Genomic DNA, 18,643 nt, shown 5'->3' on the forward strand with positions numbered 1-18,643 from the left:
TTATACCATCCTGGATATTTTTTGATCTGATCCTTCACAACTTGTTTAAGATTCAATTTTACTGGATCATTGAATTCAGAAGAAAACAGTTTTGGTCAAAATTTCCAATTACGTTATTTTGTATTTAAATTTTCCACAGCAAACTCCAGGTTTTGGGTGTTTTATTTCATTGTGATATATTGTCATTAGACCCAGAGGGCCCCATGCATTAGGGCGTTGAAAATTTGGCATGGGATGCATAACACTTCCAGTTTATTTGGACCAATTCATACTACAGTGGTTAATTTCTTTCATACTCCATCAACACGAACTAAAGTTAGACTCCCTAAGTATTGGATCAGATTTTTCAGAGTTATTATTTTCTGCCCATTCTAATCTTCAGTTATCTCTGCCTGAAGTAGCAATCTACTGCTATATTGGTAAGGAAATATTCTGTCTTTATGAAGACAATTTCATTTTAAATTGCTTTTCAGGTCAAATACTGCCATTTAATAAAACTTTGGAACCTATACAAAGTCAATAAAAGGCATTAAAATTACTTATTAGTCATGGTATTCTCTTCCTCTATCACCAACGAGATAGTTTTGTTTTGATAGCTCCATTAGGTACAACCTCATTCCTCATTTTTTCCTTGACTTCCTTTTAGAACATATGGATGTGACAAAAAATAAATTCACCTTTATACATAAGAAGATGCACATTATTAGTAGAATTTTTAATAGAAAAAGTGTCAAGTCTCTGATGAGTAATTATTTAAAAATATTAGCTAAAGAACACATCACAGTTTAACTTGAATGTACTATCAAAGAGGAAAATTATGTGGAGAGTACTATAGAGTTTATTGTACTTTTATTTATAAGCAACTGAAAAAGACTTCATTTTTCAATGACTGTAAGCAAATTTGACTTCACTACTTGCCATTGCAAGAGATAAAGATGAGATCACATGCATTTCTGGTACTAGTTAAGTCTAAAGGCTCAGTTCCCCCATGAGACTGACCTGAAGTCATCTCAACACTATGATCCTGACCCAGTGGAAAACTTAGCATAAAAAGAGCATTTAGCCATGACATACTTCAATATTATTTTTTGGAGGCTATCACTATCTCAAGCTGAATCCATTATGATTTAAAACTGTCTTTTTATTGATATTCATTGTTTTTCAACCTGACAGTAGCCAATGATTTATATCAATCTTCTCTTAAAACAGGAATTAAAGAGTTTGCAATATATCTTAAACTGAAGGACACTTTTTCAATAAGTCTCAAGATTTTAATACAGTTGTCATTTCAAAAGCCTGCCTCTTCTCAGTTGGAAAGAGGTTTAGAGAAGAAGGAGGCAGCTCTGTTGATAAGACTGTTTTTATCTGAAGCAGCAGAGGATTAAAAAATTAGTATGACATATCGATGATGCCTTTTTTTTCAGGCATTTTTATTCTTTAAGTGCAAGAACACTGCAGCTGGCTGTCAATCATTAAACCACAAAATGAAATCCTTTGCCTGGCTATGAGATTTGCAACTATACCAATGCTGGTAAACTAAACACCAAATTATAGCCTTTTCTCCTGCCTCACCCAGATTTCACAGGGGCTGCACACCCAAATAAATGCCTCTTGGCTACCCATTCATCTAACAGCTGGAAAGATGACACTTGACATTTGGAAACTTTCCTGTGAAGATTGCTGCAAGGCTTTCCCATTAGCTTCCTGGTGAGACTGTAAGGTCGAATAAGCTGCCTCAAAATCTGCAAAGGGTAACGGAAATACTCTAATATTAAGCCTGTGCAATTTAAATTTCTAATTCTCAAATCATAGTTCTTCAGATATTGTAGAAATCACTAGTATTTTTCAGGGCAAAAGAATGCCTTTAAAGATGTGGAATTAAAGTAATATTTTAAGCAATGATAATGATAACAAGTGTCTTTTATTTAAAGTTGGGACTGAAGGTCTTCTAAGTAACAGGGACTTGAACACAGAGAAGTTCTTGTAAGTTTGTTTTCTAAAATCCCTGACTGTCGTATTTTTAACAACCGTTCATCTTTGTTCAGAGCAGAAATCTTTAACATGAGACAGAGTTATTACCATTCTTTATGTTTTTTCCCCACATCATAAATATTATTAAAGATGGCTTTAAAATTCTTACAATACGGCATTGTAGATTCATTTTGAAAATCACTGATCCCAACATAAACTAAAATAGTAAATATGCCATTATTAAAATACTGTCATCTTCTAAGTCTTTCAGGTACAAACATGCTTTTTTTCCTCTTAAGAAAGATAATTCCTGTCAAATGTCCCCAAATCAGAAATTGTTAATAAAATGACAGTTTATTAAAGATGGTAGAAAGACAAAATTCCTCACATAATCTCAACCCTAAAAATAACAGAATGTAAAATTTTTCATTTATTGATATGAATGCACATAATTTAAACAGATTTTATCACAATGATCTTTTTGTATGGTACTCAATTTGAAATTCCATGTCTTTAAATGTCTTTAAAATTGTCCGTTCTTGTTTTTTAATTATGTATTTTTCAAGTCAAAGATTAACAAGAATGAACAGGTTTCCCTAAGTGTTCAGTAATATGCCCACATTAGATGAAATTAATATTATGCTTAAAAAGGAAACTGAAACATTTAAAAAATATATGCAGAGGGCATTGAAGAAATAGGAGACATGAATGATATAACTTTCAATCTTGAATGATCACCATCTGAGACTACGATCACTTTTTAAAAGTCCAAGACCAGCCTGACCAACATGGTAAAACCCTGTCTCTACTAAAAATACAAAATTAGCTGGGCATGGTGGTGCATGCCTGTAATCCCAGCTGCTCAGGCAGCTGAGGCAGGAAAATCGCTTGAACCCAAGAGGCAGAGGTTGTGGTGAGCTGAGATCACATCATTGCACTCCTGTCTGGAAACAAGAGCAAAACTCCGTTTCAAAAGAAAAAAAGTCAATTTAGTGATGCTGAATTGTACCTCATTAGCAAAAACGACAGATAAAGATTCCTACGGATGTTTACCTCTTGGTCCCAAATCACAAACCTTCTCATGCCATTCCATTCACAATTCACCAAAAGGAAGCTCAGCTCACAGAAAGAAGATGGAATATCTAGCAATGACTGGACTCTTCATTTCTCTTCAAACTAAAATCTCAACTACCGTTTGTACTCACTCTATAACAGGCCTATGGCATGAATTTGTCTCCAGTAGATCTTGAAATCACAAATTCATTTCACACAGCCTACTGAACTGCCATCAGATGGTAATGACTTTCTGTCACTCTCAACCTAGGGCAGATGTGAACTAGTGACCAAGAGGTTAAAGGCTCTGTATCTCATTACCAATCCCCTGAGATACTTAGTTCCCTCAACCACTGGTGACTTTTTTGTGCCTCAATCAAGCCAGAAGAAAATACACACAAAAAAATTGTAAGCAGTAAAAAATAGGTCACCAAAGCAAGACATCTATGATAGTTTTGATGAACCTGATAAATATACCCATACACTACATACACCTGAGTAGAATCAAAGTAACTGTTAATGAACTTCATTACAACTTTCAATTCTATATCATATAAGATATAAGCTACCATTAAGCTGGAAAACACTGCAGAGGAAGAAACTGAAGAAACCTGTGCTTCATGAGCTTACTGGGTTAAGGAATGTATTTTAGATTCGGTATCATTACATAACATTTGTGTGTGTGTCTTGTATATCTATTCTAAAATAATTCTGCTTCACAAGTTAGTTTCAGTAGGAGGTTGACAAATTAGAAGATATAATGTAGATTTATAAATGAAATAATCAAAACATTAGACACCTTAACGTGGATACTTACTATAGGAATATAGCATATTTTAATAAAAATAAAGTTTATAGAAGAATATTTTGGAACATATATTTAGGCAAACTTATGTATATACAGTGGTAGAAATATTGAACCTATCCAACAATGAAAAAATTAACTTTTCGTTGTTTTTATTGTTGTTGAAAGTTGACTTCAAACGATGGCTGCCAATAAATAATATTCTGTAACTATTCAACTGCAATTATTCTGTATGTAACTAAGTAGGCAGTGACTCCTGAAGTCACTTAGAAATATGTACTCAAAATTTTTTTAAGTTTAATGCCCCAATGCCTCCTTCCACACACTTTGCATTTTCCCCTAAATGTTTAATTTTCATGGAGTGAATCCTGCTTTGAACAAAATAGATCTTTTCTTTTTCATTCCTTAGGTATATTTAAAGAGATGCTCTATACAAATTTTTTTATTTGGATTTCTACCTCTACCTATTGATTCCATATTTATCCTTCTACTAATAACTCTTAATTTTTTGTCTCTCAATATATATATTTCTACCACAACTGCTTTCGTAGCAGCAACAAGTACATTTAGTTGTTCCCTTCCACTACTGGTAATAAATACTGTCGCTTTTAAAATGTTGCATCTAAAGTAGAGTGAACTGAAAACAATTCTTAATAAAAGAATAATGACACAGCAAAAAATAACTCGAACGATGTATCAAACCAGTGAGTTCTGTGATTATAATTTCCACATAGATCAACTCTATTTGACAAAATGTTCCATGTTTATAAGAGATCCTTCTAAGGACTACCATGACTACTGCAAGGACAATGAGCTTCTGATCTTGGAATATAATTTAGAATAATTTAATTTGTGCTCTGTCTCAGCAGGAAGACATAATATAATGAGATAATCAAATAGCCTTTTTCTATCCACTTTTTGCAACCAAATCTGTTTATATGCTAGTACGAGAATAAAGTAAGTCCTCCGCCTTCTGAATGCCGTGTGAGTGGATAAAACAAACCCAGTTTCGGCCATGTGTGGTGGCTCACGCCTGTAATCCCAGCACTTTGGGAGGCTGAGGTGGGCAGATCACAAGGTCAGGAGTTTAAGACCAGACTGGACAACATGGTGAAACCCCGTCTCTACTAAAAAATACAAAAATTAGCTGGGCAGGGTGGCTTGTGCCTGTAATCCCAGCTACTTGAGAGGCTGAGTTAGGAGAATTGCTTGAATCAGGACCCGGGAGGTGGAGGTTGCAGTGAGCTGACATCGCGCCACTGCACTCCAGCTTGGGCTACAGAGCAAGATTCCATCTCAAAAAAAAAAAAAAAGCACCAAACAACAACAACAACAAAACAAACAAACAAACTCAGTTTCTCTACTAAAGTCTCATAACACGCTTCTGACATCAGGTGTGTGGGAATTTCTCCTCACCAGCAAGCAAGCAATTTTATAGTGGACACAAGCCCTTCTAATTTGGCTCCATTCTGACACTCTGACATTCTGACACTATCTACGTGATGACAGCACCAGTTCCTACAGGTTGAGAGCTCAGTCCCCAAACTGCCCCCCACCACTTCAAATGCCAATTACAAGCCCCAGGTTATTTTACCTGTACTGCTGACCAACCAGCTATAAACTGGGATTCCCACAACCCCCTCTTTGGTTAGATTCACTGGTTAGAAGAGCTTACAGAACTCTGTATGAGGCAATAAACAACAAGAAAACAGCAACAGCAAACTTCTACCAGTTTATATACGAAGGATATTTTAAAGGATACAAACACAACAGTCAGATGAAGAGACACAGAAGACAAGGTCTGAAAGGGCCCCCATGCAGAAGCTTCTGTCCTTGTGGAGCTGGGGTGTGGCATCTTCCTGGCACATGAAATGTTCTAGTTTTCCTTCCTGGAAGCACCCCTGTCATCCATATTTGGCTATTGGAAAGTTCTTTGAACCTAGTCCTTTTGGGTTTTTATGGAAGGTTCATTACATAGGCATAATTGATTAGATCACTGGCCATTGTTGATCAACTTAACCTTCAGTCCCCTGCCTCTCACTGGAGGTTGGGGAGCAAGTCTGAAAGTCCTAATCCTAATCCTGCCTTGGTTACTGTGGTGACCAGCCCCTATCCTGTAGCTACCTACAGGCTGTCAGCCATCAGTCAACTCATTAGCATACACACAGACACACACACACAGACACACACACACACACACATACAAACACACAATGCATGCATGCATGCACGCACGCACTCATCACTTTGGAGGTTCCAAAGATTTTAGGAGTTGTATGCCAGGAAACAGGGTAAAGATCAAAATTTAACAATATCACCATGTGTTTTTATAAATTAATAACATTGGATATTAATTATGTCTTCTATTTGGTATTTTTGTAATGAAGAAACTGAGGTCCTCTACATGCCCTCTTAACCACGTTGGTTGCATCTTACAGAGGTACTGGACTATTTCTTTCTCTTGTTTTCCTACGAGACACAAAGGTGGCCAAGTCATGCTGATTTTTTATAACCAGTAGGGTACCCTTGAATACTAACAAACTTTCTGCTTTTAATAGTTGAGTTGTGTACTTATCAAGAGTCAATTGTACGTCTCTTACCCTATTTCTGTTTATAAATGTAAATACATACGCACAAATTAATTAGTTTAGTTATATTTATGCAAAAAGAAAGAAGGTTGATTCTGTGAAAACTAAGTTGAATGTTCTTAAAGGATATGACAAAAAATCAATGACTTAAAATATTGCTATCAAATTAGGTGTTGGTCAAACAAATGAAATGACTGCAGGACAAACATAACAATCTAGAAAGTTGCTTTGTATGATTCTTGAAGGTCTTGTAACACTTAAAAATGAAAATGGTAGACAATATATTGTAGATAGATTTAGATAACATACATAATAAACCTCTGGCTACTTTATTTAAAAACATCATGGCCTTGAATTTTGATAAAAGAGAAGGGAAGATGAAAATGCTTTAATTAAAATTAAAAGCTTTAATCATGGGCTTCTCATGTAATAAAAATAAAATAAAATGATAAAGTTAATCCATATGTGTATCCTTTTTACAATTTCCTATTTTAATTTTTTCTGATTAACCAACAAACTATTAATTTTGATTTCATAGGAAAAGAGAAATTAAGGAATTAAACTAATTGAAGAATTCATTTAGCTATAGTCATTCTTTCAGTTAAAAATTCTTTCTTTAGGTACACTGCCAGAATTATCTTGATATTCAGTAATTCTTATTCATTTTGTAGAAGAAAACAAATATGCCTGGACTCTACTAATATCATAATATAAACAATTAAAGTGAAGTAATATTGAATTATTTATTAGTAAAAGCAATTAAAGAAGAGTAAATTTAATGTTATAACATAATGACACTTAAGAAGGGAAATTCTGACAAACAGAAAATGCTTTTCTTCACATTAATACCAGATCTGACACCATCACTTTCACATGTAAACAATTCCTACCACATTACCTACTCCAAATTAAAATTCTAGCTGGGCAGTCTCACAATGTTCTAGCCCTGGTATAATTACAGACCTTTCTCTCATTTTTCCTATGTAATCTCTATATTCAGAGCTTCCATTAGTCCACACTATGCTTTTTGGTGAAATAAAAAGCAGCTGCTGCACAGTGCAAAACTTACAGAGCAAGGAGAGGAAATCTTTGTGAAAATTCGAGGAAGGTACTCCTTACTCTGTATAGAAGCAGCACAACCAAAGGTTTTATTGTTTGCTTAGTGAAGCTTGGTCTAGATTTCAGCCAGCTTGTACCCTGGTCTGGGTACCCTTGTGCAGTGAGCATCATATGAAATCTTATCCAGCAGCCTTCTGTAGATCCCAGCAAGTCTAATTACTAAGTATTATTCTAATTTTTCTGATTCTTTTTAAAATTTGTACCTTGTTGTTCATGATGTCCTTGCTGATTCCACATCCTAATACCCACATCCAGATGGAACCAGTCATGATCTCTCCCATGTTACTTCTGTAACTTTATGTTTTCATTATTGTGCTAAACATGTTGTATAAGGCCTACTTACACAACTGACTTTCTTACCAGACAACGAGATTCTTAATTGAAAATTTAAATCTAATAATTGGTGCTACCTATATCAATTACTTTTTAAAATGTATTTTTTTTAATGAATGAATGAATTCACACATGGATGACTTGGATGGATTGATGTATGTGGATGAATAAATTAATGGCTAAATAAAATGCTTTTGTAATTTCCTAAAATATCCTATTTCAATAGTCATCTGTTAAGACTCTATACACCAGATTTCTATTCAAATATCCTATTTGCCATTTCTTTTTCTGATCTCATTTTAATGATCCAGGATGAATGATTTCTAATAACCCACAACAATGGTATGAACAGCAAATATTCACAAAGCTCGGTCTATACCAAGAGCTTTCCATACTTTCTCTCATAATCTTCTCCAAGACTCAAGAGGATGGCAACTCTAATTATTATTATAAGTAATAATAATAATTTATAATTGCTTATTCACCCCTAAGAAGACCATGCCCTGGAGAGATGAAGTAACCCGTCCAAAGTAACATGATTTGAAAGTGTTGGAACAGGATCTGATGTCTTGTTTTTAGTTCAGAGCCCAAATGTATAGCCACTATATTATACTGGTTTTATTTATGTATTTTGGTACCCTCCCAAAGTCAAGTGTTGTGCCCAACAGCTATTACTTAATAAGTGGTAATAGAGCAAAGTAACTAATAAAATTTAAGTGAAGCTCTCCTCAGACCACTGTGGGAATTATTGAAATCCCAACATAAATGTCTTCAAATAATCACATTTATCTGAAAAAGCATTTACAAAGAAATTCTAAACACCCAATTGCATGCATTAATTAATACTGTAATGCGTTTATAAGATCATTTTTAAAAATACGCTATCCAGTGTTACATTTTCCCCCAAAACAAACTAATGTTAAATATAAGACAAAGAGCCATAAGCCTTAGTTGTGAAGCATACTGTAGACATTAAAGAGATTTTTCTTAACAAATGATTTGTGAGAAAACAACATTTATAGTGATAATGAATTTACCATATAATAAACTCATTAATTTTCTTAACTCTCCTTAAATGTATTTAAGATAAATTATTCCACTCTGCATATTTTTCCTATTTAACATATGAATACTTTATTTTCAGGATATAGCAATAACAAATATGGTTCCTGGCTTGTGCAAAGACAAACCAGTGAGCAGGCTTCAAACAAGGAGCACACAGGAAGTTCATGTCACAAACTCTCTGGAGGAGGAAGAGGAAGCCAAACCTGAAGGACAAGTGGGACTCAACCAGGGAGAAATGAGTAGAGTGGGGGAAAGGCCCAGATTCAGGAGAAATCTTGGTATGCTGGGGAAGATTCAAATCAGCATCTCAGAGCTAAGAAGTTTGGTCATCAATGGAACAGAACAGAGGCCTCGGAGGCAATGCCACACATCTACAACCATCTGATCTTTGACAAACCTGACAAAAAGACGCAATGGGGAAAGGATTCCCTGTTTAATAAATGATGTTGGGAAAACTGGCTAGCCATGTGCAGAAAGCAGAAACTGGACCCCTTCCTGACACGTTACACCAAAATTAACTCCAGATGGATTAAAGACAAACATAAGACCTAACATCATAAAAACCCTAGAAGAAAACCTAGGCAAAACCATTCAGGACATAGGCATAGGCAAGGACTTCATGACTAAAATACCAAAAGCATTAGCAACAAAAGCCAAAATAGACAAATGGGATCTAATTAAACTCCAGAGCTTCTGCACAGCAAAAGACACAATCATTAGAGTGAACCAGCAACCAACAGAATGGGAAAAAATTTTTGCAAGCTACCCATCTGACAAAGGGCTAATATCTAAAATCTACAAAGAACTAAAACAGATTTACGAGAAATAAACAAACAAACCCATTCAAAAGTGGGCAAAGGATATGAACAGACACTTTTCAAAAGAAGACCTATATGAGGCCAAGAAACTCATCATCATCACTAGTCATTAGAGAAATGCAAATCAAAATACATTGAGATACCATCTTACGCCAGTTAGAATGGCAATCATTAAAAAATCTGGAGACAACAGATGCTGGAGAGGATGTGGAAAAATAGGAACACTTTTACACTGTTGGTGGGAGTATAAGTTAGTTCAACCATTGTGGAAGACAGTGTGGCAATTCCTCAAGGACCTAGAAATAGAAATTCCATTTGACTCAGCAATCCCATTACTGGGTATATATCCAAAGGATTATAAATCGTTCTATTATAAGGACACATGCACACATATGTTCATTTCAGCACTGTTTACAATAGCAAAGACTTGGAACAAACCCAAATGCCCATCAGTGATAGTCTGGACCGAGAAAATGTGGCACATATACACCATGGAATACTATGCAGCCATAAAAAAATGATGAATTCGTGTCCTTTGTAGGGACATGGATGAACCTGGAAACAATCATTCTCAGTAAACTGACACAGGAACAGAGAATCAAGCACCACATGTTCTCACTCATAGGTGGGTGTCGAACAATGAGAACACATGGACACAGGGAGGAGAGCATCACACACTGGGGTCTGTTGGCCGGGGGACTGGGGAGAGACAGTGTGGGGTAGGGATTTGGAGAGGGATAACATGGGGAGAAATGCCAGATACAGGTGATGGGGATGGAGGGAGCAAACCACATTGCCATGTGTGTACCTATGCAACAATCCTGCACGTTCTTTACATGTACCCCAGAATGTAAAATGCAATTATATATATATATATATATATATATATATATATATATATATATTAAAAAGAAGTTTGGTCATTACCTTGAATGTGAAGAATAGTCATTAAATTATTTTAAATGAGCAAATTAGGATTCAACTAATATTCTAGAAAGATGCTTCTGGCTGCAGTGTAGGGGCATTGGATTTGACAGAACAGAAAGTGGAGGCAATTTCAAGAGAGGTGATAGAGGCCAGAACTAAGTTAATGACAATGTGGAGAGAGAAAATCCCACTTTGTCTATATGTACCTTGTTAGCCTTAACACTGCTTAGGAATTTGCATCCAACGCCCTGGCAGGAAGGTGGAAATACTGATTTTGCTTGACAGAGGTTTTTACCTACCTTCCATCTCTACTCCATTTTAAAATGTAATTCAACACTTAGTTTGATAAGTCTGAATCCTTCAGCTAAGTCCAAACTCTTACAGGGCAGGACATATACTTTATATATCAAACATTATCATTCCTAGCAATATGTGTTTTTAGAGCACATGCATGTTTTTCTTAATTATACCTATAGGTCTGTTTCTCTCCTTTCACGGAAGTAAAATAATCATTCTTTCTTTTTCCAGTACACATTTACTAGATTCAGGGAAGTTCCAAGATGCCAGTGAAGTAGACAGAAAAGAACCATTAAGAATGGTATTGTAAAACACTATCAAACTACAATCATAAATATATTTAAGTATTGTTTATCCATTTTGATTTAAAAATATATAAATGGATTTAAATATTTAGGATAAAAGTCAAAAACAAGCCATCCTCCACTGACCTGTGTTTAAAATTACCTTTCCAAGTCTTTTTAGTTTCTCAGCCCTCGTGCTATTTTCACTGTGAATTCACGCATTCACTGGGCTTCATCTGGCCTAACACAAGAACCTCTTCTTTCATCTCCCATTCCAATTTCATTTCTTAAAGGAGCTACCAGGACACTCAGTAATATTTCTAGTCAATCAAAAATTATAACTCCACACAAAAGATAAGCAAACTCAAATAAGAGTGTAAAAGAGTTTTTAAGAGAGAGAAAAAGAATTGACCAGTTATATACAAGAGAGGGAAGAATAAAACTTATATAAGCAGTTGGTAAATACAGCTATGTACAGAAATATTGTCTTATAATAACAAAAATATGTGTTGTATATGTGAACCAGTTTAAATCTTTTAACTGTACTTCCTTGACAGTATCTCTTATTCTGAGGCTCTACCGTTTCCTAACTTTTTCATAAAGTGTCCTATTAATTTATGTAAATAAATGTCAGTTTCCTTTGTTTTAATATTTTTACTCGGTAAAATAAGAAGCCATCAGTACTGTATTAATTTCCAACTTGATGTTGAAAATTTAATTATTCTGAGTAATTTATGAGGACCACTAACTTAGCAGGTCTGAACCTGGAAATAAAAAATGTCAAATACTGGAGTTGGAGCAAGTTGGAAAGGAATGTTTGGTTTAAAAGCAGTGAATCTGAAGTGTAGGTAAGACATTTACATGAAAATCTTTAGTGAATATGAAAAGTAGATTAGACGCAAGGGAAGATATCCAATAGACAGCTGGATCATGCAAGACAGTGTCCTGTTGGAGGTACAGATTAGAGAGTTTTACTGCAGAAGGTTAGATTAAAAGCTATGAAAGTACTCTGAAAATAAGGGTAGAATGAGAAAATAAAAACAGGGAGATAGGTTTGAGGACAGAAAAATGTAGAAGGAGCCAACGTAGGGAAGTATCCACTCCCAGTAGCTGTCCCGAGCTGCTTCCTCTGTCTAAGGCCGTAAACATTTAGTAAAGCATATTGCTGCTATCTATCCTTTAGTCACTGCAGAGACTGGTGCCGGAGCCACTTGCCAACTTGTCTCCTTTGGGTTTCCCAGTGTCTCTGTTCAAATTGTGTTCCCCTTTTTTAATTTCTTTCTTTGCCTAGCTTAGTCCCTTTTGATGTATAACTTTAAAAATTTTTAAATCTTGGATTTGGCATCTCCCTGGATGCTACTTCCTAAATCAAAGCTTTGTCTCTTTGCAAAACCCGCTGCTTTCACTCTCTCTGTCTTTCATTGCTGTTGCTTCTGTTGTTTAAAGTTGAGGTCTCACTCTGTTACCCAGGCTGGAATGCAATGGTGTGATCATAGCTCACTATAGCCTCCAACTCCTGGGCTCAAGTGATCCTTCCACTTCAGTCTCCCAGTTACCTCACTCATTTTGAGATTCCTACATTTCTGGGACACCATGCTTTGGTCCAGACCTAGTATCTCAAGCCCCACTACTCAAAGATGCCAAGGAGGGGGTGGAAGTAGGCAGGTGAATCAAACTTTAAAAGATGACATAATCAGTGTCAAGCCCAGGCCCTACCTAGCAAATAAGTAGGTCCCGTGTTAGTTACACAAACATGAGAAGGGCAATTAGAATAGACAAAATGGTCATGGAAAAGAGGAAGAAATTAAAGGTAGCATTATAGGTAAAGTAAATTTTGTAACCATGTGGGAAATAAACAAGATAACTAAAACAAGAGTGGTAAAAGAGCATGGTATGGGCAGAGTCTTTCTTATTCAGGAAAGAATAAAAATTTTATTAGCAAAAGCAAAATTTCTAGGAACATTTTATGTAAATGAGGTAACTGTTAACTGCAGTATTTAACATTTTTTATTTCCAGGTTCAAACCTACTAAGTTAGTGGTCCTCATAAAATACTCAGAATTCAATTAAATGTAAATTTACATTTAATTAAATCATAGAATCTAAAGAAAACAAAGCATTTAGTCAGAAAGTAAGCTACTGAGATCTGGTAGTTATATCTTTCTTCCCCAAGACCACAGTCATTGTACCAAAGTATGCTCAACTTCACATCTCATCATTTCATATTCTGAATTTTATCATAAAACTAAATAGTTTTTAAAAATTACAACTGAAGTCTGGGCATGGTAGCTGATGCCTATAATCCCAGCACTTTGGGAGGCTGAGGTGGGTGGATCACTTGAGGCCAGGAATTTGAGACCAGCTTGGTCAACATACTGAAACCCCATCTCTACTAAAAATACAAAAATTAGCCAGGTGTGGTGGCATGCACCTATGGTACCAGCTACTCGGGGGATGAGGCATGATAATTGTTTGAACCCAGGAGGCGGAGGCTGCAGTGAACCAAGATGGTACCACTGCATTCCAACCTGGGCATCAGAGTGAGACTCTGTCTCAAAAAACAAAAATGAATGAATAAAAATTAAAAAAATAAAATTACAACAGAAATTTATAGAACATTTGTTTTCTTTCCACTTAGGTGTATAGAGTTTGGGAAATAGGACGTTATCTGGTCCAAATGAACAGATCAAACCATTTTTTGCACTATTATAATTACTTATAATATTGTAATTAATGTAGATTCTATGTCCTATCATATTATACACCATCAGATTTGAAAAGTGTAGGATCTATGTATTTAAGCCATTCATAAATATTTTGAACACAACAGGACTAATGACTTCACAGTACTCAAATGGTAGGAATGCATAATAAATTTTTTCTTTCTTTTTTTTTTGAGACAAGGTCTCTGTTGTCCAGGTTGAAGTGCAAGTGGTACGATCATAGCTTACTGCAGCCTTGATCTCCTGGGCTCAAGCAATCCTCCCACCTCAGCCTCCCAAGAAGCTGGGACCAGAGGCATGTGCCACCATGCCCATCGAATTTTTTTATTTTTTGTAGAGATGGGATCTTACTATGTTGCCCAGGCTGGTCCCAAACTCCTGGGCTCAAGCAATCCTCCCGCCTCAGCCTTCTAAATTGCTGGGATTATAGGTATAAGGTAGCATGTCTGGCCCAATTTTTAATCAACTAAACAGTTCTACTACATAGTCCACATTTTAAAATTTTTGTCCAAGTAAATATGTATGTGACATATTTTATATATGCTTGTTATATAGCTTATAGAAAATCTCTTATAGGTGAATATCAAAAATAAATGAAGTACTTATCTACTGAGGAAGAATTAAGTGGAAATGATGGCAAATGCCTACCTGTATATATTTGTGAATGTACCAAGAAGCTTGCTTTCCATCATTCACTGATTCCACTGTAGTGTTAGCCAAACCAACGACATCACCGCCTGCAAACACCCATGGTTCACTGGTTTGCATCGTTTCTGGATCTACTTCTGGGAGACCCCATCTGTTAAATTTTATAGGACTCAAGGCTTCTTTTACTGGAAAAAAAAAATGAAAAACAATAGACAATTACTAATCAACAGATAATTCCATAACAATAATGTTAAAATTAAGAAAAATTATGATCATTGTTCCAAAGATTCGAAAAATTGTTTTTAGTAAACTATAAAAATGGAAAGCTCACAAAATATTGGAGTTAACAACACTTTTAAAGTGCACTGACTTAACTTTAACTGCACGTCACATACAGGAATTAAAGACCACAGATTTGGTCAGTGTTTCAGAGTAGACATAGAGTAGACATTTATGTCTAAGAAGTATGGATCTATGAAGAAAGAAAGTACAAGCTTTTAATTACATACAAAATACATTTTCTAAAATTTTATTCATAACCATTGTTTTTACAAATCTGTTACTAATCATATAATCCCAAACTTGTTCATGTGTGTCACTTTTGAAAGTTACATCATGAATTCAGGTCAATGGCTAATCTCCCTTTTACAACAAAACATTTTATAAAGCAAAATGAGACAAAATATTTAATATTTGCATCAAATTATTTGCACTTACTATTTAGCAGTTTAATGGATCTAGTATATAGTTACATTTAGCCAGCAATTTCTGTTTTGTTTTGTTAAAAGCAACAAATGCAAGTATTACCATTAGTTCCTTGTGGAAATTGCTCTGTAAAGTAGTTTTACAATTATTTGGTAAATATGCCGCATTTTACAATTATTTTGGTAATAATTTTACAATTATTTGGTAAATATGCTGAATTCCAATGAATCCAAAAGAGTCATGGAAGAGGAATAAGGTTGTGTTTCTTTAAGAGAAATGTCTAAAGAACATTTTGAAAACATAATCCTGACATTTGGAAGAGATCAATGAATTCAATTTAGAGAAAGGGTTGAGCAAGAGAAGAAATGAAGAAAGGTGGACAACATCCTATTTGATGGAGTAAACTGAATAAGCCAGTGTTTAGAATAAAACATTCTCTCCAGGTAATGATGTCATAATTTTTAAGCATAACATCTCAGACAGACTAAGCCTTATTCTTTACTCGAACTCAAAAGAAAAAATATTAATAACAACTTAAGCTAAAGGAAGTGAGCTTGTGATATTGGAACAGAAAAGTCATTTGTTAATTGATTTATGAATCAAGTATAAGGCAAAATAGCCAAATGTAAAAAAATATTATTTTGACATCAAAACCAGATTCTTCTGAGTAAAATAAAAAAAAACATAAAAAATAAAATAAACATTGGTACATACTTGTAGCTTTTTGCTTAAAAATGTTAGGATAACAGAAAATTATTGAGGGATTACTGTTGATAGTGCTTTACCCACAAGATTGTAGGTTTCATGAGAACAGGAATGTTTCCACACCGCTTGCCTAGAGCACACTACAGTTCTTGGAGCAGAGGACACTCAATTGGATTGATGGATGAATGAATGAATGAGTAGATGGGTCAAGGCTATTATACTCAGGTTTTTATTTTAAAATCTTCTACTGTTTGTATTTGTTTTTTCATCTTTAATCTAGAGGAAAATTAAATATTCATGTAATTATTTTCAAAGCAGAATGACATTTTGAGAAAATTTTTCTAATGTCTTTAAAGGTCACATGAAAAGAGACCTTTATCATTTGTACCCCATTGCATAACAGATCATCACTACCATCTGTTGACAGTTACTTGAGTTGCAAGAAAGTCAATAGTAAGTATGACTCATCAATTCAACCTATTTTAATAATGGCAACTGTAACACACCATCATTGCATGATATATGTAATGAGCTTTATAAATAGTGACAAGGGCTAAAAATGAATTCTGTTCTATCAGAAATGATCTTATGTTTCCAAAACTTTGGCCTATAAGAGATTCGAAATAAAGATTATTATTAAAATATAAGAAATTCAAATTTTTATCACTAGGAGATGAAAGCCTTTTTTTTTTTTTTTTTTACATTTATCTCATGTTTTACACGAATATCCTTGAAATTTAAGTACAGATTTCACTCTAACCTTGAGCATGTAGGAATAATTCCTTAGTTATCCCTGAGTCCCATGACATCAATTAGAGTCAAAGACATGTTTATAGTTGACCCTCCATATCTGTAGGTTCCACATCTGTGGATTCAGTCAACTGTGCACTGAAAATATTTAGGAGAAAAATAGAATGTTTAAGTCTGTACTGAACATGTACATACTTTTTTCTTTCCATTGTTCCCTAAACAATACAGTATATCAACTATTTATATAACATTTACATTGTATTAGATATATCATAAGTAATATAAAGATGATTTAGAGTATATGGGAGAATTTGTGTAGATTATATGCAAATAATACACCATTTTCTATAACAGACATGAGAGCATAGATGGATTTTGGTATTCAAGGGGAATCCTGGAACCAAGCCCCCAGAGATGTGAAGGGATAACTCTATTGTGAAGTTACTGATGCTTAAGTCAGGGTCTTCACTTGCATGGGACTCTTTCAAAACCCTGTGACTAATTTTGAATTTACAAATTTTCCTTTACTTAAAGAAGAGCCCTCAAATTATATAAGCTTCAGGCCTCATAAAATTTGAATCTTAACTTGAGCACAGTGAATTGTACACAGAAGGTGCTGCATAAATGCTTGACACATTAAATTGAAGTTCTTGAAGAATGTGCTTTACCATATTTTAGGAGGCAAAAAATGTACATAGAACAATTCACTTTAACATTCCAGCTGTCACAAACTCAGTCAATAAGTAGTCAGGAAACGTTACTTTGAGTTAAGTAAGTAACTTTTCATTTCTTAAAAGATTTAGGACCAACATCATAAGCCACCCTAGGGGCATTTATTTCTGAATTCAAAAGCTCTCTTCTGTTCATGGGCATTTCTATTGTATATGCATTGTGTTATTATGTGTCCCTAAACATTCATAATATTCATGTATACTTTTAAAAATAAGCTTTCTTTCCTCAATATTTGATTTATCCTTTGAAGTCTTAAACCTGAATACCAACTGTTTTAATTATTTTATCATTTGTAATATCCAGCTAACCTCATTAAAAATCAAACAATTCTTTGATACTCTATTCTAAAATAGAAAAGGATTTTCTTTCATATTAAAAATCATCTCAGCCTCCTTTTGAAAATTAACTACCAAATTTCCTCCTGCTCATTTTGGAGACCTTCAAGTTTAACATGTTCCTAATTTCATTCCAGAAGTAAAAAGAAAAACCGAGAGATCACACAGCTGGTTATGATATTATTAACATCAATCAAAACAGAGATCATATATATCTATTTTAATACCCAATAGTTGGCTCATCAAATATCTACAAAAAGATCACTGAGAAAATAGAACATGGACAACTTTTATAAATACAAGCAATGCTACAGCAGGTCAGAAATGTTTTCTTTCGGTAGCACTAAACACCAAGAATGGCTGTATCACAACTGAAACATCAAATGGTTAGGATCATTTCCTTATAGATATAGCAGACTCTACTTAAGTAAATGTAATAACCATATAGTATTCTTAAATTTATTGAAACTTTGTTGAATCTGATTATGGATCTAAATACCTTTCCTAATTTCAACAGTTCTTTTAAAATATAGCCATTATTTTTATTATTTAGTCATATTTTTTAGCTTAGAACTCAAATCAAGGATTCAGTGAAAAAAATTCATGTACATGTTATTCGTAATTTGTCAGAAAGAAATTCATTTATTTAGTTGCTCCTTATGAGGAAGACTATCAGCCTCATCATTGTAACTGTTATATGAACTCCTCAGAGCTCTTTTACATCTCTGCTGATACATTTAACTTGGAATACAATAAAAATAAATCTCAGAAGCAAATCTTCTGTTC

The 18,643-nt window shown here is 34.4% G+C and overlaps 1 protein-coding gene across 6 annotated transcripts in view; it reads right to left on the reverse strand.

Moving 5' to 3' along the window:
- DPYD (dihydropyrimidine dehydrogenase) overlaps positions 1-18,643 on the reverse strand; it is an 851,840-nt gene that overhangs the window by 432,368 nt on the left and 400,829 nt on the right. For all 6 annotated transcript variants that reach the window (XM_032248001.1, XM_032248002.1, XM_032248005.1 and 3 more), the window contains one exon: positions 14,631-14,815. In XM_032248001.1, coding sequence (XP_032103892.1) covers positions 14,631-14,815 — 185 coding nt within the window. The remainder of the gene's footprint in view (positions 1-14,630; positions 14,816-18,643) is intronic.

Source organism: Sapajus apella, unplaced genomic scaffold (assembly GCF_009761245.1).
Source record: "Sapajus apella isolate SASKATOON/1434 unplaced genomic scaffold, GSC_monkey_1.0 scaffold64, whole genome shotgun sequence".
NCBI lineage: Eukaryota > Metazoa > Chordata > Mammalia > Primates > Cebidae > Sapajus > Sapajus apella.